Source organism: Peromyscus eremicus, chromosome 7 (genome assembly GCF_949786415.1).
Source record: "Peromyscus eremicus chromosome 7, PerEre_H2_v1, whole genome shotgun sequence".
Classification (NCBI taxonomy): domain Eukaryota; kingdom Metazoa; phylum Chordata; class Mammalia; order Rodentia; family Cricetidae; genus Peromyscus; species Peromyscus eremicus.
This window is the reverse complement of record NC_081422.1, coordinates 70,628,350-70,649,141: the sequence shown is the minus strand read 5'-3', so window position 1 is coordinate 70,649,141 and position 20,792 is coordinate 70,628,350. Positions and strand designations below refer to the sequence as shown.

At 38.8% G+C, this 20,792-nt stretch overlaps 1 protein-coding gene across 1 annotated transcript in view; it reads left to right on the top strand.

The window, feature by feature from the left end:
* Nucleotides 1-6,791: 6,791 nt before the first annotated feature.
* The window catches only part of Hcrtr2 (hypocretin receptor 2), a 96,235-nt gene continuing 82,234 nt past the window's right edge, over nt 6,792-20,792 (top strand). The window contains exons 1-2 of the mRNA XM_059267020.1: nt 6,792-6,924; nt 9,350-9,944. Of these exons, the coding sequence (XP_059123003.1) occupies nt 9,722-9,944 (223 nt within the window). The 5' untranslated portion in view covers nt 6,792-6,924; nt 9,350-9,721. The remainder of the gene's footprint in view (nt 6,925-9,349; nt 9,945-20,792) is intronic.

The window sequence follows — 20,792 nt, the reverse complement described above, 5'->3', positions numbered from 1 at the left end:
AATATGAAGACAGTCAAACTATCTTACAATGAATGTCCTGATATGTAAAATGGTATGGTATCACCTCAGTTAAACATAGTGTTACTAAATCTTTTTAAAACTTAATTAGTTAATTAATTACTGGTTGTCTTATCTGTGTGTAAGTATGCACACTAACTGTATGCCTAGTGCCCCTGGAATCTAGAGCTGATCCTCTGTGATGAAAATGGTTATGAGCCACTATGTCGGTGCTGAGAATCAAACCCAGGTCCTCTGGAAGAGTGCCAGTGATCTTAACAGCTGAGCCATTTCTCCAGACCTTTAGAATTCTACATAAAATAGGGATTTCAAGCTGAGGAGATGACCCCATGGGCAAAGGGTTTGCTGTGGAAAGCTAAAAGGATGACATGTAATAGTAAGTCATGAGGACTCTGTCGTCAACAATATTTATCATGTCTCATTCAATCTCAGAGCTGTTTCCATACAGAGGGATCAGCATACACATCACCTGTCTTGTAGTCTTTCTTGGTTTCTTTCTTAATGTCTCTAGTCAAGATTTTCAGGCAGTCTCCCTTGATCAAATCTGATCTTTATTAATTTTGAAGAGAACCATAATGTCTTCCCCAAAGCAACATATTTTCTGACTTCCATTTTGAAGTTAAGACATTCTTAAAATATATAGGTTGGTTTAATTTACCAGTTTCCATAATCCAGTGTCTCTGAGTTGTAAGCAGAGGTTTTTCTCTGTCCTGCTCCTTCCCGCAACTATTCCAAATAATCACTCAGAGGCTTATATTAAGTATAAATGTTTGACCAATGGCTCAGGCTTATTACTAGTTAGCTCTTACATTTAAATTAACCCATATTTCTTATCTATGCTTTGGCACATGGTTCGTGCCTTGTTACCTCATTTTCTATATGTCTTGATTCCACAGTGGCTGGCTGGTATCTGCCCCAACTCCACCCTTCCTCTTCTCAGAATTCTTCTAGTCTGGCTCTCATGCTCAATCTCTTCCTGCCCAGCTATCAGCCAATCAGCTTTATTATGAACAATGAGCATAGTCCACAGCATTTCCTCCTCTTTGCCTAATTAAAAAGGAATGTATTAACCTTAACATAGTGAAATTATATACATAAGAACAGTTATCAAGTAAGAATTATAGAGAAAATATTTAGTCTATTTGTATTTGGCAAAATTAAAGAGAATACTCTATCATCTATCCTATCTTTGTGAGTCTGAAGTTTCATATCTAATTTACCTTTTACCATAACTAAGGAAAATTAGAACTATCTAATCTTCAACTCCATCAAAGACCCCAGAAGGATATATTACCTGAGTAAATAGAAAGTGCATTGCAAGCAACTTCCAAAACTCTAGAAATGACAGAGACATCTGGCTTGCTGGACAGTCACCCAAAGTTCTTCTGAAATTTGGGGGCATCCATCTTCAGCCTACAGGTCTAGAGTATCTGGCAGACTTTTCAGTGAAGCAGGAAATTTGAAGGACTGTCCTGCCTTGTATTGGCAAAGTTCATCAGTCACTTTCCTCTGTGTTCTGCAGAATGTCCAGCAGTTTCTTCTGTGAAGCAGGAACCCTGATGGACCATCCTGCCTTGTGTTGGTGAAGTTCAACAGTCACTTTCCTATGGGTCTTGCATGTCCAGTTTATGTAATGTACTGTCAAGCAGTCCAGGCAAGAACAGTTTCTTGCCCAAGTGGCTAACTTTGCCACATTGAAAGCAAGCTCCATAAGGAGTTTCTTCGATGCCCATCATCCTCTTTGAAGTAATTGGTGCATGCCTGCAGACATGATAAATATTGTTGACGACAGACTCCTCATGACTTACTATTACATGTCATCCTTTTAGCTTTCCACAGCAAACCCTTTGCCCATGGGGTCATCCCCTCAGCTTGAAATCCCTATTTTATGTAGAAATTCTAAAGGTCTGGAGAAATGGCTCAGCTGTCAAGATCACTGGAACTCAACTTTTCACTGTTGAGAAAAGTCTAAGTTCTTAGATCATTTTCAAGGGCATATTCTGTAGGTCTCTTAAGTGTTTGAAGATTGCCTATCTAATTGAAATATATCTTTGTATACCTAGAAACCCTAACAAATATGGCTATAAGTTTGACTATTATAGATGACCCAACTATTAATCTGCCTTTTAATTTTACATTACATTTTTAAATGAGCTGCATAAACATAATACCTTAAACAAGAATAGAAATATACATACAATATAACAAAACTGACTTTAAATTTGTATCAATAAACTAAAATCCATACCAATGTAAAATATTTTGAAATTAGCAGTTGTTTTTTAGATTAAAGTAGATTCAATAATCTACCCTTTCTTTTTCATCATAATAATCTACCCTTTCTGCATCATTTCTTTATCATATCCCCCTTTCTTCTATAGAAAGAGATTGACTATGACCATTAACAATTTATAACCAACCCTCTAAACAAAGACATACATCCATAATATATTTTTGGGAAAGTGGGTGTAGTTCTCTAGGCTATTTCCTGTTGGTTGGGGATGCTGTTAATCTTTTGGGGACCCTGAGAAAATTTAGCATAATTGTTAAGTCTTAACTGTAGTATTTTGTGAGGCTGGATCATCTTAGTCAAAGGCCTTAAAGCTGTTTTGGTTGCTGGATCATCTGGGCCATCATTTTTATTGGTGTTTGGTCCCTTTGCTCTAAAAATATATAAACATTTAAAGGTAACATACATCTCTGTATTAATATAGATATAAACTGTGCGTTGTACATAAGCCAGTCAAAGACTAATTTTTTTGTTTTGTGTCTGAGCAGGTAAAATATATGTTATGTGTCTTGTAGTTACTTTAAGTTTATTTTCCCATGTCTGTAGTTAGGATTTCAGGGGGTCTTCCTCAATCAAACCTGATTTTCCTTAACCCAGAATGAATCCAGAGCCTCTCATATCCTGTGGAAACAAAAGCAGAACCTCTTTTCCAAAGCAACGTATATATCCTTTGACTTAAATTTTGAAGTCAAGACATTTTATAAATATATAGGTTGGTTTAATCCTACAGCTTTTATAATCAAATGTCTCTTGGAAATTATCATTTGTTCATTAACTGTCAAAAAATTTAAAGTCAACATAATAACATACAGTATCCAGACTCTCTGTTTATTTTCCATCTTTATGTGGCTTATTATATTTTCTTTATTACTCTATTTCTTTTTTAAGGACTTTCTCTACATATTTTCTTTTTTCTCTCCCAACCCTACATATATATTTTAAACATACTGTAACACATTTGAGGACCTCTTTCCCTGAATCTGTCCTATTGTGTATCTTTAGCCTTTTTTGTCTGTCTATGCAAAACCTCTAAATTGTCATGCAGGGCACAGCTATATTCTCAAGCCTGCAGGTAGTGGCTGAGACTCAGTAGTTATTGTTTTTTTGTACATTTACATTTAAAAATTCAAAGTCAACAAAGCACCATATAGTATCCAGACACCCTGCATATTTCCCATCTTTATGTGGCTTATTCTTTTTATATTATTTTACACTTTATTATTTTTAAACTATTTTTATGACTGTCAGTACCCATTTTCTTTTCTTTCTTTAGCATCTAAGCACATTTTAAAGCACACTGTGCTTATTTAGAGGTTTTCTATGTCTGGACCTGGCTTTACTAAGCACCTGCAGTGTTCTCTGACCATGTGACACAAATCTCAAGCTGCCGTGTCAGCTACTGTGTGGCTCAGCTTAACACATGGTGCTGGCAGCTGGCTCCAGCCCATGGGAAGCAGCTGGTAGCTGCATCTCTGTATGCCTCTGAACACCAACCTGCCTAAGAGACTGCAGGATGAGGAAGCCACATCTGGCTCCTTGTCAAGAACTTTTCGTAGCTTTCTTAGGTCCTATGTTTAGATATTTGAGCCCCATGCTGGGTTCCATATGTGCTTGGATTTTTCTTTGGGCCACCAGCTCACATAAAACAATGGGAAGCCTTCTATTAATTATGAAAGTTTGGCCTTTAGCTTAGGCTTGTCCCCATCTAGCTCTTATAACTTAAATTAACCCATTTATATTTATCTACATTCTATCACATGGTGTTATCTTTCTTTCATCTTCCACCTCCTGTTTCCTTTCTGTGTCTCTTGGCTTCTTCCTGTGTGCCTAGATTCCCCTTCCTCTTCCTTTCTCTCCTCTGAAATCCTGCCTAGCTATTGGCCATTCAGCTTTTTATTACACCAATCACAGCAATATTTCACATAGTATACAAATATCTCACAACAGTCAATTCTATGAAGGAGTCATGATGCAAAAGCATTCAATAGTGCAGAACAAAAGGCAAAAAGGAACACAGAACCTTTTTGAGATAAGACACAATCAAAGAGTGTGAGACACCTTGGTTGCAAAATTCAAAGACACCATATGGGAAATGAGATGGAACCTGCCTTTAAGCAGTATGGCCTTCATAATGCCTCAAGTTGCTATGCAGCCATCTGTGGAAGGAAAGTCAGAAATCTTTCCCAATTCTGGACCTTGAAACCTGTAATACTAACTTGTCAGGACAGAGGTACTACTTGTGCAATAGTGTCAAGAATGTTAAAGGAAGCCGGGCGGTGGTGGCGCACGCCTTTAATCCCAGCACTCGGGAGGCAGAGCCAGGCGGATCTCTGTGAGTTCGAGGCCAGCCCGGGCTACCAAGTGAGTTCCAGGAGAGGCACAAAGCTACACAGAGAAACCCTGTCTCGAAAAACCAAAAAAAAAAAAAAAAAAAAAAAAGAATGTTAAAGGAATAATCAACTAATTTCTAGTTATTCTGAGGCCCACCCATAAGAGTAAGTTAATACCTAATGCTGTTACTCATAGTGCCTATGGCCTCCCCAACTACTACTTTTGTTTTCTTAAACAGACATGCTGTCAAACTGTCTCCACAGTACTCAAATTAATAACCATAGACTGGTACAGTCTTCAAAGAGGCTTCTATTTGCAATTAATTCAATTAATATAGAGACTCATAGTCAAAATGTGGAGAGCATGTGAGTGTTGAGTGTTCAGCCATAGATGGAACACCCATATACCCCCTACAATACTCAGAAAACATGGTAGAAGAGGGGCTGAAAAGAATGTAAGAGCTAGGTAATAGGAAGGAAAACTAGGAGATGCTGTCTTTTGACTAAGACGTGGCCATGGCACTTCTGAACCCACAACAGCCTACTCAGAACTTTAACAAGACTGAGCTTGTAAAAACAAAATTGAGTCCAAGCTACAAGAGGAGCTTGTGGGGCCCCACTGCATCCAGGGGAGCTAATGGGAACTGAGTGCTACTGGGAGAGAAGTCATTGTCATTTGTGACACAGCCACTCATGAGTGCCTCATGCTTCATGGGATAGCTACATGTTCTTACTCATGTAAATGGCCCCAGTTAAACTAAAGTGCAACAGTAAAAATAATACAGAAAGACATGAAATTTATATAGGAACTTGATGAAAGGGGGAATCTGTGTGGGGAAGATGGTGAGCATGTGAATACATATATTATACTTCTGCAACTGGAACAGAGGTTGCAGCTGTGGCTGTGGGGACTGACTGGAGTTGGGTAATAGAAGTATAAGAGTTTGAATAGATATGTATTTGAATATATATGACTAGTCAAAATAGATTAATTTTCAAAAAGGGCAATAGCAGAGAATAGAAAGATACAGGTAGAGAGGACACATGTTTCACAGTAAATTGTGGCAAGTGGCCTTTACTATATTCATGGCTGAATCTTCCCTTATCTGAAGTTTTCCATTTGCAGTAGAATCCCAAAGTAACACTTCATCAAGAGTACTCATCTCTATTTCTACAGACTTCTAGAACCTCTGTAACTCTGAACTTCTTAGGATTTAGTTCATGAGTGCGTTGTAAGAAAATGTGTGCCTGTGGTATAGAGATGTCAGCACTCATTTTGGGTATACTCACTCTCAGTGAAGTCATTACTGAGGGCATTCGGTCTCATTCCAACAGAGAAGGAAGGCAGACAGTGATAAGTACCAAGGAGTCAAACATGGGATGCTTCTCTGTTCCTGTTGTCAAAATCTCATTCATAGAAGCAAGAAATAAAACAGTGACTTCCAAAGACTGGAATAGGAAGAGGTAGGAAAGAGGGGGGAGAGGTTGGCTAGCATGTCCAAAATTACAGCTGGGGAGGAGGAATACCTAAAAATGTGACCATGCCTAAAAACAACTTATTGTTTACTTTATAGTAGCTAAAAGAATTGGTTTTGAATGTACTTACCAGGAAGAAATGGCAGCTTTTAGGTGATGAATATGCTAATTACCCAGAGTTGGTCATTTCACTTGTACTTAGTACATATCCTGTAATACCATACTGAAATACCACACTGTACTTAATGTATATGTAATTACTAGGTATCTTAAAAAGTGGTCTTAATGTACAGTTAAACTCAGAAGTCATCTTATTATCTCATAGTAGAATTCTACATTCATACTCATACTTTCAAGTATTATCCAACTCCAGTCAGTTCCCGCAGCCCTGTATTAGCCTCTTTTCCTACAGCAGCGCTTTGCTGACCCGCCATCCCCCATTTCTGTCTTTCCAAGATAATCGCAACACTCTTACCAGTGGTAGTTCCAAAGCCAACCTTGCTTCATTTCACCTTTTTGCTTCTGGTTTTCCAATTTCTTCTGCTTAAAGGTCTCCCTCTGGTGACAAAAATCATCCACTCTGGGTTTCTGTTTGCTGACTAATGTATTCCTTTGTGACCTCACGGCATTGTGTGCTTCTTTCTACCTCATCAACTCAGAGATTTGAAAACCTAAACATGTATCACCCAGTTAACTGACTGGTCATTGAGGGTGATCTTACTCATATTTGTGGCCTTCGTTTCTAGGCAAATTACTGGAAACAGAGTAAATACTCAGAAACATCTACTGAAATGGATCCAGAAAGTTATGGTAGGCCTAGAAAAAAAGACAGCAAAATGATTTCATACTAGAAATAAGAAAATAGCAGATGGGACAGAAAACATATTCTGAAGTTGCTGAGCAAGCTAAGTAAAACCACTAGGAAATAAAAAAAAAATCTGGTTTGGTGGCCTATTTTCCTTACTCTCACTAATTTTTAATATATTCAGGTTACTAGGAGGGACAAAGATATCTGCTAGAAATTATTCAGAATATTATAAGATACATTTCATTTTTATGGAAAGTATTAATGCAGAAATTTATATGGACAGCAAATAATATTTGTGCTGAGAAATCATGTAATTTATACTTGGTTTTAGACCAAAAACAATGAAATAATACATTTTAAAATATTATTTAAAAAACAGATTCAGACTTCTGACAAATATAAGACATTGTTTTGAAAATAATTAATTTAGAGGATTTAATGTGGCAACTTTAGAATCAGAAATAATATTTTGCCCTGCTACTGGGTTGACAGCATTACCTTATGTACAGTAGAAAGATTTCAAAGTGAGTGATAACCTGAGAAAATTGTAAAAGATGTTAGCAGGCATAAAGAAGAGGTCCAGTCGGTAACAGTAGGAAAGATTGAGATATTTATCATCTCTCTTGTGCTTAGAGAAATGGAAATCACATTATAACTGGGAAGTTTCAGTGGAATTTTTATGGCATCAGAGTACCACAGACTTTAACGAAAGTATCTGATAAAGCACGGAGAAGAGGAAATGGAATGTTCGTCGACTGGAGATAAATCTAGGCTTGTTATAACCTAAGACACACATTGGAATAAAGTCTTGAAGATGCTCTCATTTCTCCCCCACTGACAACGGTAACACACAGACATGATTAATCACTGCAGAAGACTTTTAAATGGAAGATAAAGTATAGACAGGTTAAATGCCATACAATGACAGCTAATGACAGTGACTCAGAAGCAGCAGATGGAGCCCATGTTTATAGATCACCAATAGCAAGGAATCTGCAGACACTAACAAGTGTAAATCTAATCAAAGGTGCAGCAAGCCTTCACAGTTGAAATGAATAGTGTAGGAAAGGAAGATGAATATTAAAAAGTCATAGGAAGACACCAGCCATCAACAGGTACCAGATTTGTATTAGGTGGTTTGAATGAAGCCTATAGAAGGTCTGCTCCCCACTTTCACGGGTGCCAGCAGTTCTGGAGGAATGAATGATTCTTTGGATGATAACATTAGCATTTAAATGATCTCTGTAAAACTCTAACAAAATTAAATTTATACATGAATACATCATTTAATTAGTTTTTTGAGAATTTTGTGCTTACATCCATCCTATTTACTCCCCTCTTCCAACTTTTCTAAGATCTACCCTGCCTTCCCTACATTCCCAACTTTGTGTTTTTATTTTTTTTAACCCATCAAGACTAATTTGAACCCAGATATTTTTGGTTACAGGGTCTTTCACTAAGGATGGGAGACTTACCAGATGATATACTCTTAGAAAATACTGACTCTCCCAGCAACTAACAACTGCCAATAGATCTTCAGCTAGGATAGGTTCTTCCTGTGCACCTCTCCTCTCCATGCTGGGATTTATTCTGGCTTAGACTTGCACAGGTCCTGTGCATGTTGTCACAACCACTGTGAGTTCTCATGTGCAGCTGCCCAGCTGTGTCCAGAAGACATTGATTCCTTGCAGTCATCTATTGCTTCTGACACTCATGATCTTTCAGGCTCCTGATCCCCAACTGATCCCTGAGCTGTGAGAGGAGTGGTTGTGGTCTAATGTATTCCTTTTAGGGCTAAACATTTTGCAGTCTCTTATTCTCTGCACCTTGGCCAGTTCTGGATCTCTGCGTTCATCATCATCTACTGCAAACAGAAGCATCTCTGATGAGGGCTGAGAGATGCCTTAATCTATTACTATAATAAGTCATTAGGAGTCAGTTTAATACTATGTCCATTTAGCAGAATAATAGGAGGTTCTGCTGTGTTTTGTTACACTTGCCCTTGAAAGTGCAAATCCCTATTAAATACAACCTTCAATTAAAAATGATCCTCTCCTCATTTTTGATAAGGAGTAGCAGGCAATGCCTTAGCAATTCAGCCACTGCCAACTTGGCACATGATAAACACTGCGATGCTGTATTAAATATTAAAATATTTGGATGAAATGACTTTTGCATGGGCCTGTTTGAGACTAGAGTGGCTCATGATTACTTGTACATTTGCATTATAAAGACAAGTTAAGCAATGGATCCTGTGTTAACCATGTGTTGACCTCCCAGCCATGTCCACAGGCTTATGCATGCCAGTGTATATTATAAAAATTGCATGTAAAACAGGAGGAAAGTGATTGAAAAAGGACATTTGATCCACAAAGAAACAAGTTAAGGTAATTATCTTTACCCCTTCCCCTTTTTTTTCTTCTTCAGCTTCATCTGTCTGCCCCTCAGCCCTGGAGGAGGCTGTGGGCTGAGGACTCACTGCTGGAATGAGGAGTGACTGAGCTGGAGCTGAGGTCAAGGTAAATCTCTGCTCCCAGTCATTGCTGCAGCCTCCCCCTTCCCTTTCCCTAGCTCCTCAGCAGCTTCTCCTGGTGCAAATCCCCTGCAAAGACACTGAAGCGGCCGCCGAAGTTGCCGGGCGCAGGACTCCGGAGGCATTGGCTCAGGAACTTTTCACGTCATTCCCGGCTCCGGAGCCCCTAGTCGCGGCGGCGCAGCCTTTCCCACCGCGGATCCCCGGTGCTCATGGGGCAGGCAGAGACAAGCTTGCAGCACTGAGGCCAACAGGACCAGTCCGTGATGTCCAGCACCAAATTGGAGGATTCCCTCTCTCGTCGCAACTGGTCATCTGCTTCGGAGCTGAATGAAACTCAAGAGCCGTTTTTAAACCCCACGGACTATGACGACGAGGAATTCCTGCGGTACCTGTGGAGGGAATACCTACACCCCAAAGAATATGAGTGGGTCCTGATCGCAGGGTACATCATCGTGTTCGTCGTGGCTCTCATCGGGAACGTCCTGGGTGAGTCTGGTCACGGGCAACCCTCCAGAAAGGCTGTCACCTCCCCTCCGCCCAGACTGCAAGGCTGGGAGACCCCTCCCTTCTCCTGGGGTGCAAACAAAGAGGTCGCTGCTCTTGGGTGAGGTTTCTAATAATTTTTTGGTTGTTGTTAAGTTTTCTGATTTTACAAACTAGGAACGATCTCTAGAATGATTATTATGTTTGTCTGCAGAGAAAAGAGGGAAACTGTTTCTGTGTGAGAACCTAGATTATAAGCCCAAGGAGAGGGACAAGGACCTCCAGGTGGATTTGCTGAGTGTAGGGGAATCTGTAATGCTTTTGTGCAGGCTGGGTGGGTTTATTGTGGAGGGCTTGCATCCGGAAAAACTGATGAAGTCATAAGGCCTTCGCGAGCTCGGTACCATGCCCTTTAGCAAGGAGGCTTAGGCTAGGGTCAAGAAGTGGTAATGAAGGGGCAGAGTGGAGGTAGAGGCAGGCAGACAGGAGTGCGCTCAATCACAGAAGCGGAATTAAACAGAAACCGTGCCTGGAGCCTTAGGAGGAAGGAGGAGCAAGAAAAGTGCTCCGGAGCTCGTCCTCACCACCCATTCAAGCATGCACGCATGCATGAATGCATGCGTGCATTCATTCATTCATTCATTCATCCATCCATCCATCCATCTATCCATCCTTGCAACCAATACATATTTCCCCCAGTGAGTGGTTGTTATCAGTTTCAAAAAATATTTGTACCAACTGGTGCTTTTTTCTCACAATGAAACTAAGCTTAATGTCAGAGTCTGTCTTGGTCTGTGAAAAACACAGGTTTCCTTGCTCTCTCATGACTGCGCTCCCAACCACAGTTTCTGATGGATAAAGTGAGGGAGGAGTAAGGAAGCTATGGGAGCTTGGTGGCTTCATTAGGACAGGATGGGGGAATTTCTGTTAGAAAAGGAGCTTCCTTCAGGGAGGGAGCTACGACTTAAATTGTGAATGGAAGGAGTATGTACCTTGATGAATGGAGACCAGGAGGCTTTTCAAATGCAGAGGGCAGTGTGGAGGAAGTCTGCTGAAAATGACAGGAGGAGGAGGAGGCAGACAGCCAGAAGACCAACCGTGCAATCTCCCCAGTCCAAACGGGGGGGGGGGGGGGGGGGGTAGAGGGTAGGGGGTGAGGGATGTGAAATGAGCTGGGAACTGGGAAGTAAAAAACAAAAAACAAAACAAAACAAAAAAAACGATTGTAGCAATGAAGGACAGAACTCACCAGGTTCTCAATGCTACCCTGGCTTTACCTTCTCTTCCAATTCACAGTAGGTAAGCTGACAGTGTGTGCCTGAGAGAGGGGTTCTTTAGAGAGAGTGTTAGTCATGAGGCAAGAAATCTCTGAGAACTTTAGCTTGCTCTTTATTATTTTAGGATACTTTTGCTCTTTTGATTTTTTTTTAAGATTAAAAATAAAGTCAATCTTCTTAGTCTACAATGAAAGTGAATGGACATGTGAGTAGATGTGATTCAGCTCTTGTTATAAGGATAAGATTTTAATGGTTGTATCTGTTCCGTTTCCCACCTTGTCATCTTCAGAGTCACAGCTATAAACAGAGTACTATGAGCAATTACTGCATGGGGCCCATACTTATTGCTAAGTGAATGATCAAATTGAACATGCATTGAGTATCTACCTTTGCAAGACCACTTGACAGAGACTCTATTGCTTAAATCTTAAAATAAACCACACTAGAAGATAAAACAATGATGGCTTATTAGAGGACATAATTCAGATTCAGCCCCATTTGTTCTGACCTCACATCCAGAATTCTCAATTGTAATTCTACTCTAGAGCTAGAAAGCATGTAGAGAATAGATTCTCTGTTCTGGGTTGTCTGCAAAAAGCCTATTGGATGAATTTTCTTTTCTCCTCTGGATCCATGTACACTGCCAGTAAAGTACCACTACCATTCACTTCACAAGAAATCCCTGTCTAGGAAGGAATATTACTGCTTTTAAATTCAGGAAAAGTTAAAAAAAAAATTAAAAGCAAGAAAAGCTATAAACCAACACCATTTTTCTTCCCCAATTTTATTTCAGGCTTACTCTTGTGATAAATGTGCTCTTCTTTGATGTATTCTAGTTTGCTTTGCAAAGACTCTGTGATACAGTCTTCATGGCCTGATTGCATAGTTTCATATTCTGGTTGGGGGAAGAGTAATATGTCTACACTGAGGCTACTTCATAATGTCAACTGTCCACAGCCTCAAGTCTTTAAACACCCAGTTCCATTCAGCTAAAAAGAAAGATTTACCCAAGGAACTCTAGTTTCTAGATACTGACAGCTATTTCCCGCAGGACTGAATTACATCTGAATAACACTGAAATCTTCTCTGGGTGAAGTGAAGTTCATGTTTTACTGACATGTTCCCTGAAAGTTGGTGAGGTTTGGGTTTGACATTTAAACAAATGAGCACCGTCATTACTTACAGACTTCTTGATCTTTGATGTCACTGTCAAATCTGCAAGACGGATTAGAACAAGAATTACCTTTCTGCTTCATGGTACAAATAGATCTACTTAGGGTATCAGGAGAAGTGACACTACTCATGTAAGATAAAGGGATGCTATGAGTATGAAGGAGACACAACACAGTACAGGCAGCAGATGTACTTACTGACCCTCAGGTTCACATAACATGTGCACTTTCATGTAACTGGTTGCTTGGAAAATATCAACCTTGCTGAACTTACACATGCAATGCCATTAACTAGAAGTCCTTTTTCTGACAATGTCCTTTTGTTAACTGATGCAGTAGAATATTGTCTAAGCATAATAGCAAAGTCTTGATCACTCAGCCTCTTCTTTTTTCCTCCTGACAATCTCTCACCATCATTATGTCCCTACTTCATTATAAGGATGCTCCTTGCAGAGATAGAAAGCAGTTTCCTGGAAACAAATGACAAAGTCATTCACAAAAAGGTACAATTACTGTAAATGGGAGTTGATGAGTGTTTGTGTTCCAGCAGAAAGTCATATGCATGTCTAATTATGGAACTTGAAGTCCTAGGAAGCAGTAGGTGGTAAGGTTCTATATCTTATATCCAAGTCCACTCACCTACTTATTTAACTGATATATTTTGAGCAATATTTTATTTATAAAATTGATGTGTGTAAGAAGGAAAATACTTTGGAACACTAAAATAAAGAAGTTAGATGTAATCTTTAGCCCTTATTCCTTGAGAAGAAATTGGAGGGAAAGATGTTTCTATTCACTCAAATGTTAAATGGCCAGGAAAATATTCATTTCTCTGCCTCTCTTCCTCCATGCTCAATGATATTGTTTCACCTGGGAAATTCCAAACTTCCCTGTCATTACCTCAAAAAAAGAAACCATCCAAACAATGGACCTTCATCTAGTTATGTTCTTGCTATTTGTGTGTCCACGATTAAGTTCTGAACTCTCCAACTCTTCCCTTTTCTAATTACAAACTGAAGTTGGTAATAGTTGCTATTTAAGAATCATATCACAAATAATATATAATACTTTCCCTTGATATAAAGAAGAGCATGCCAACATATTTTTTCTTGAAATAGTAAATACGGATTAATGTCATTTTATTTGTTTGTTTGTTTGTTTTGCTGTTCCTTTACTTCCACTAGTGAAGTGTTCCCTGTTGAGAACAGGGAACCATCTTCTGCTGCCACAGCCTAACTTGATCTATGCAGCTCTTTCAGGCCTCTGCTCTCACCCCTTTCCTCAATGGAGTGTTTTTCTAAAAGAAATGAGTAAGATGGAGTTGGCCGCATTACTCTTCCTTTCCTGTCAGATCCATATACCCATCCTTCTGGTATTGTATGCTTAGCATTGCCTTTCTGTCTCTCCATGCAAGTCCTTCTTATTTTTTTTAAATTTAATTAATTTATTTTTTTTGGTTTTTCAAGACAGGATTTCTCTGTTTAGTCCTTGCTGTCCTGGAACTCACTTTGTAGACCAGGCTGACCTTGAACTCAGAGATCTGCCTGCCTCTGCCTCCCTAGTGCTGGGATTAAAGGCATGAGCCACTACTGCCTGGCCAAAATTTTTTCTCACAGATTATACTTGCTTGCACTATGTCTTACTTGTTTGTTTGTTTATTGTAGTTGCTGTCAGTAAATTGTTCTAGCAATAATGTCCTAAATAATTACTTACAATATGTTGATTCAACAAGGTTAAACCACATTGTCACTTAAGGATTTAACCAATATGAGTTAAGGAAAATTCTGTTCATGGTAGGCATATCTGTAATGTAGTTGCTTTCTACAGTTAATTTTATATTCCAGAAGTGGTACTGGCTAAGCTACAACTCTATTCCCAGCCTTGTGATGTTCTTAGATTAGACCCAATAATCATGAGCATGTTTGTCACATTATATTTCAGTCAAAAAATTAGGATATTGTTTTTCCTAGGTCACTCTTGTCCGACCATGGAAACTTTTAGATATTCACATCAACTTACCTGAAAATTAAAAGTAGCAAGAGAAAGCCAAAGAATAATAAATAAATAAGAAATCTATAAGGGTGCTGAATCTAAAAATTAAACACTTAGCGGGGCGGTGGTGGTGTACGCCTTTAATCCCAGCACTTGGGAGGCAGAGCCAGGCGGATCTCTGTGAGTTCGAGGCCAGCCTGGACTACCAAGTGAGTTCCAGGAAAGGCGCAAAACTACACAGAGAAACCCTGTCTCAAAAAACCAAATAAATAAATAAATAAATAAATAAATAAATAAATAAATAAATAAAATAAAAATTAAAATTAAACACAATGTCTCAGGTTTCTGATTTTTTTCCTGATTTTAGTAGGAGATCATAACTAATGTAGTTGAGGAATTTTCATCATCCAGCACCTTAGTTATGCTTGCAATTTTCCCATGCTAGTGCTCAAGCTCCCTGAGTTCTCACTGGGCTCTTCATATTCAAAACCACCCACCACTGATGCTCTTTGTCTAATGAAAGAGTGGAGTTGCCCTCTGTTGCTTGATTCAGCATTCCAGAGTTCTTTGCTCTGCTCTGCTCGATAAGTAATGACTCACTGGGGTGGATCAGTCAGGAACATGCGACATGGATGATTGGTGTGTTTATCTCCCATTCCTTTTCTCAAAGAAAAATGAAGACCATTTTTGGACTACTATGAGTCAAGCCCCATGTGCTAGGCTCCATTCACATATGCTTCGATGCCACCACACAATCAAATTAAAATGCAGAAATCAATAACTGTTTAACAAATGAGGAAAAAAAACCTGCAATTTTAACCAATCTGAAAGTTCAGTTACACAGAAAGTGGCAGCTCTAAATCTCAAATATGGATTTGTCAGAACCGATGCTCCATGTTCTAATACTTCACATGTCCTCTTTATCATCTAGGCTTGACAGGAGAAGCACAGGTGAAGGAAGGGAGCAGGCAATGCCCCAGTGCCCTCTAGAGAGCATGCAGTACTGTCCTGGCATGTTGTCACAGTGTTTCTCTGATAGACTACACTTCTTCAGCTCGGAGGATGAGCTCATTTGATAAGCCAATCAAGGTCAGGATAGGGTTACATTACAAGACAAAGTTTCAAGGTAAAATAGGTACTGCCAAAAATGCTTTTGCCTGTTCTGGGGAGCTGACTCACTGGGGAAAAATGTTAGATAATCATGGTTAAGGAATTTATGTTATTGAAAGTATTATTGTTAGACATAACATAAGAAAAAAATCCACTTAAAACCTAATGTAATCCAGAGACCCTTATCCATTTTCTTTGTTTTCAAACACAATCATGCATTTAAAACATTAATACTTTATTAAACAGCTCTTAGTTGTTATTAATTTGACCATGCAAATTTGATAGATATTTTAGTTTGCATTACATTCCTATCATTAGATCTATTACCTCATAAAAATCTAGCTCCTCAAATTAAGTGTCTGCTTTGTTCCTTATTCTCATTTAGATATCACTGTGATTGAGTCTTTGCTAATAAATTTGCTTTTAATAGTAAATGCCCAAAAACCATGTTTAATATTTACGGAGAGTATTTATTCTTAGAAAATCTTGCTATACTTTTGTGTTCATTACTTATCAGAGCACCTTTCTGAGGTAAGTTGTATTTAATTTAAAAGATTCAAGTACTTAGAAGTCACTATGAAAAAAAAGCATGGCACACAGAAATATCCTTTAGCTGTTTTCTCAGAGCGAGAAAAACTGTCCATTTCCTATCATTCCAGGGGGCAAGATCAGGAGCACAGATGACCTTTTCCCAGTCTTGTGCTAAGCCAGCTTTGAACTGTGGGAACACAATCACATTTAATCAAACTCAATAACTTGTCAAAATAAGACAACGATTTCAATGTCTTGCTTTGAAGTAAGAAATAGCTGAAAGTCCTTGAAAGACCAAAGCCCTCCCAGTCATCAGTCTTTTTCCGTAGGCAGATTAACATGAAGATTTTGGTTTCAGTTACTTTTTCATTGCTAAGGCAAAATACCATAACCAAGACAGCTTAAAAAGAAAGAGTTTATCTGGGGCTTACAGTTTCAGAAAGTGAGTCCATGACCATCACGGTGAGAAACATGGCAGGACACAGGTAGGCATGGCACTGGGGCAGTAGCTCAGAGCTTATATCCTGATCCACAAGCATGAGGCAGAGTGAGAGTGTTAATAGGGAATATCCTGAGGAAAAGAAACCTCAAACTCTACACCAATAACACACCTCCACCAACAAGGCAGCAACTCGTAATTCTTCCTAAACAGTTCCACCAACTGCGTACCAAGCATTCAAATATATGAGCCTATACATAGGCTGTTTTCATTTAAACCACTTACAACTGTGATTGGTCTGAATAACAAGTTCCTGCCATAATAGCCAATAAACCCTAATTTTTGGTACCACTTAAGTTTATTATTTCTTTTTTAGATTTTTGAATCTAAATTCAAAAATCTAATTTTTGCCTTTGTGTGCCTTTGTGGGTTTATGTGCATCACAATGTATGGGCAGGTGCCCTCAGAGCCAGAAGGTGATGCTAAATCCTCTGAGGCTGAAGTAACAGGCTTATGAGAAGTGTCATGTGATGCCAGGAACTAAATTTCAGTCTTCTTCGAGAGCAGTATATAATCTTAATCATGGAGCCATTTCTTCAGCCCTGTGTCTGGATAAGTTAGCAAATAATGCAGGAAGAAAGTCTGTTCCATCCAATGACTCATGGTCCATGTACCCACTGTTTGTGTGCCATCTCAACACCTGGCATCTGAGATAACCAGCTATCAAGGCAGCATTTAACACCCTTGCTTCCTGGTGTTCATACCTTGTCTCCTATAAATTCACATCATCATTGTTTGGGTCTGGATGACAACAGCATCCAAAAGATGAAAGAGTATGCTGCTTCCAAGATTACATTTTAAAAGATTAGAAACTTTAGCTAGAATGCATATTTTCTTTCTTGCTCTTAAGTATTTTCTTCTGAAGCAACCCTACCAGGGTGGGATTAAACTCTCCATCCATAAAGAGAAAATGAAGACTGTTAACCACGAATTGAACCCAAGTCCTCTGGAAGAGCAACCAGTGCTCTTAATCACTGAACCGTCTCTCCAGGCCCAATTGACTGAAACTTAATGACAGACTCAGATGCAGAGTTGTCCATCCAAGTTCCATACCAATATTTGGCCCCTCTGGAATTCAGAATATACTTTGGTTATTTTAAGCAATTAGGTTTTCAGGTAAGTTGATGTGCATATCCTGGTTTCCATGGTATGACAAGAGTGACCTAGGAGTAACTAAAAAAAAAAACCAAAACAGATTCTTTAACCAAAATATGATTTGACAAACATGCCCATGATTATTGAGCTTCATCTTAATAACATCACATTGTATCCATCTAATTGCAAAGGAGGCTGGGAGATGTGTATCTCTGTCACAGAAAAGGTATGTTACTAAATGGTATTTTAATTTGCATAAATGCAAATTAAAGTCAGAATATGGGAAATGAGAGAAATTCAGTACTCAGTGGCATAACAATAGAGTCAGCTGAAAATATTGAGAGGTTTTATGCCAATGACTGTACTAGGACTAAGGGTACAAAGAAGAAATCTGAGGGGCATACACCCCAGTTGAAGAGACAGACATACAAACTGTTTCAATAGAATGTGGCAAGAGCTCTGATGGAGGGTGCACATAAAGAAATAGAAACATCTGAGAAGACTGGTAAGCATCTTTGCATGGTTAGGTAGAGATACAGGAAAAGAAGACAACTAACCCGAGTCTTAGTGAGTAAATTCAAGTTACCTAGGTAAAGAAAATTGGATAAGGAAATTCTAGTCGGAGAAAACAACGTAAAATCAGAGATGTGAAATAATAGGGACTGCAAAGAGACTGGTAACAACTGATAACTCCTGAGTTAGCACAGGTAAGGAGAGACAGGAGAGAAGTCTGGGTTGTGATGAGGCATGGACCAAGAACAGCCTGTGCATCATGCCTAAGATCCAGGAGTAAAGGTTTCTCTCTAGATTGGCAATGTTGTATACTTTAAAATTTCTGAAAGCAAGAATAGTTTAAAAAGCTTTGTTTTTCTTGGCTCATAATGAAAACACAGCAATGATTAAAACTGTAGTATCCCAGGTAGGTATGATGGCTCTGTGGGTAAAAGGATCTACTCCCACGCCCAGTGACCTGAGTTCAGTCTTTGGACCCCATGTGGTAAGAAAGAACTGACTCCCACAAGTTGTGTTATGACCTCCATATGCACATGTTGGCAAGTCCCCATCCATACACAAATACATATCAACATGCTCACAAAAATAAATAAACATGATGTTGTTATACAATTGTAATATTCCTCTCCAGATTCTCAGTGTGTTGAATTTCCCAAACTCAAAAGGATATTTTTAATTATTACCAGTGAAACACCACACACGTGAGTCATGGAACATGGAGAAATCAAGCTGCTCCTGACCTGGAGGATTTATCCCTACTGGATAGTTTTCATAATGATGGCAGGTGTAATTCCTGCCACTGGAGGATAAAAATAAGCAATCTTATCCAGTTGAGTGTTCTGGTTATGAAGTCCCACTCCTGACTAAGGAGCTATTGGTAATTTATAGCTATAGGGAAAGAGTTCAGCAGTTTTCTTTAAAAGTATAGGCCCTGAAAAGTTGACCTCATTCAAATACACGCTGTCACACCCCGGAGTATATAAGCAGTGCTAATTGGACTTCATGGGTTTATTAAGAAGAAATCTGAGGACACAAAGTGGGGTCATTACAGAATGGGCAGTGGACCTGGAAAGAGTTGAGGAGAAGAGTGAATGTGATAAAAAATAAAGTATGAAATTCAAAGAATTAAAAAATTTTAAAGAACATAGAAAAGAGAAATACATATGTTGTATTTACTTATTTGTTTTTGGTGCTGGGACTGAACTTGGGTCCCCACAAATGACAGAGTATAAATTATATCATTAAAAAGCCTCTCAGCCCTACTTTTGTTCTGTGTTTTAAGGAAACACACATATCAAAAGATTTATGTTATAACTACTAAAGCAATGATTGATAGGTACCATTTAAGATATCTCTCCCTAGCAGTACAAGCCCTTCAACATTGCTCAGAAACTTATAATAGGAAACTATCTTACTCCTCTGGGAAACTTTCAACTGAAAGAGTTTAGGTTTGGGTTTTGTTTTTTTTCATGGAAAGTACACCAAGATCTTCTTAAATAATACTCTATGTTTCTGCAATATCTGAGGCTACATAACGTAACAAAACTTCATTTTAACTATCTTTGTTTCAAAATAATCCCTGGTTACCTTATGAGTCTACAGATACACTTGAGTTCTGTGTTCCAAATGCATGATGAGAGCTGAAACCGAATGTCACCATGACTCTGACATCCTGTTAGGCAAGAACATCCTTACCTGAGTACAAGGGGTTTCAAGCATGCCAATAGAGGCTTAACTTTGGGAACTCTTCATTATGTACCTGTGTCACAATTAAATCATACTAATTGTGAACGTTTTCTGTGCAGAAAATTGGAAGGGGGGAGAGGGGGGAGAGAGAGAGAGAGAGAGAGAGAGAGAGAGAGAGAGAGAGAGAGAGAGAGAGAGAGAGAGGAAGGGAGGGAGGGAGAGAGGGAGGGAAACTGAAGAAGTAAATCAGTCACAGAGCACTCAACTCAAATGTCCAGGGCTCTAATTACAAGCTCTGGCTTCACTAAAATAGAGAAAGAGGAAAAGAAAAAAAAGGAAAGGAAAAAAATCATACTTCTGGTGAAGTATAAGACCAATGTTGATAATAGCAGGTTGGTCCCAAGAAAATTAATTTAATGACAATAAGAGAAACAAAAATAATGCTCTGACTGACTCTGGCTCTTAATTTCCAGAAACTTCAATAAAATTATGCAATTTTGTCCCAAGAAGGTGCAGTTTTGTCCCAAGAAGGGTAATGTCACTAAGTCTAGCAGATATCAATCAACCAAGGCAGCCTTCTCAACAATGTTTATTGTTACCAGTCAGTGAACTATAATACAATTTATAGAATTAGATTGGGGAGGGGCTAATATATTGCCCTCATTATATAATTCTTCAACAGAGTGTTTGTAATAGTCCAGCTTAGTCCTGCAGTCACAAGTATGACAGAGCTATTATTGCCCCTTCCCTAGGTGGCAACATTCAGTGTTAGAGAGTCACTACTGTGTTAGTTTTCTGAGTAGTTTCTCCTTCCTAAACAGTACCTAACTTCTTCATTCTGTTCTCCATTTTTATTCTTGATATGCATATGTTAAGTGTACACAAGTTGAAAGTATCCGTGGACTTTAAGGAACAATCAAACTGTTTAGTATTAACTGAAAGGGTCATTAATTCCATAATCAGCATGAGCTCAGTG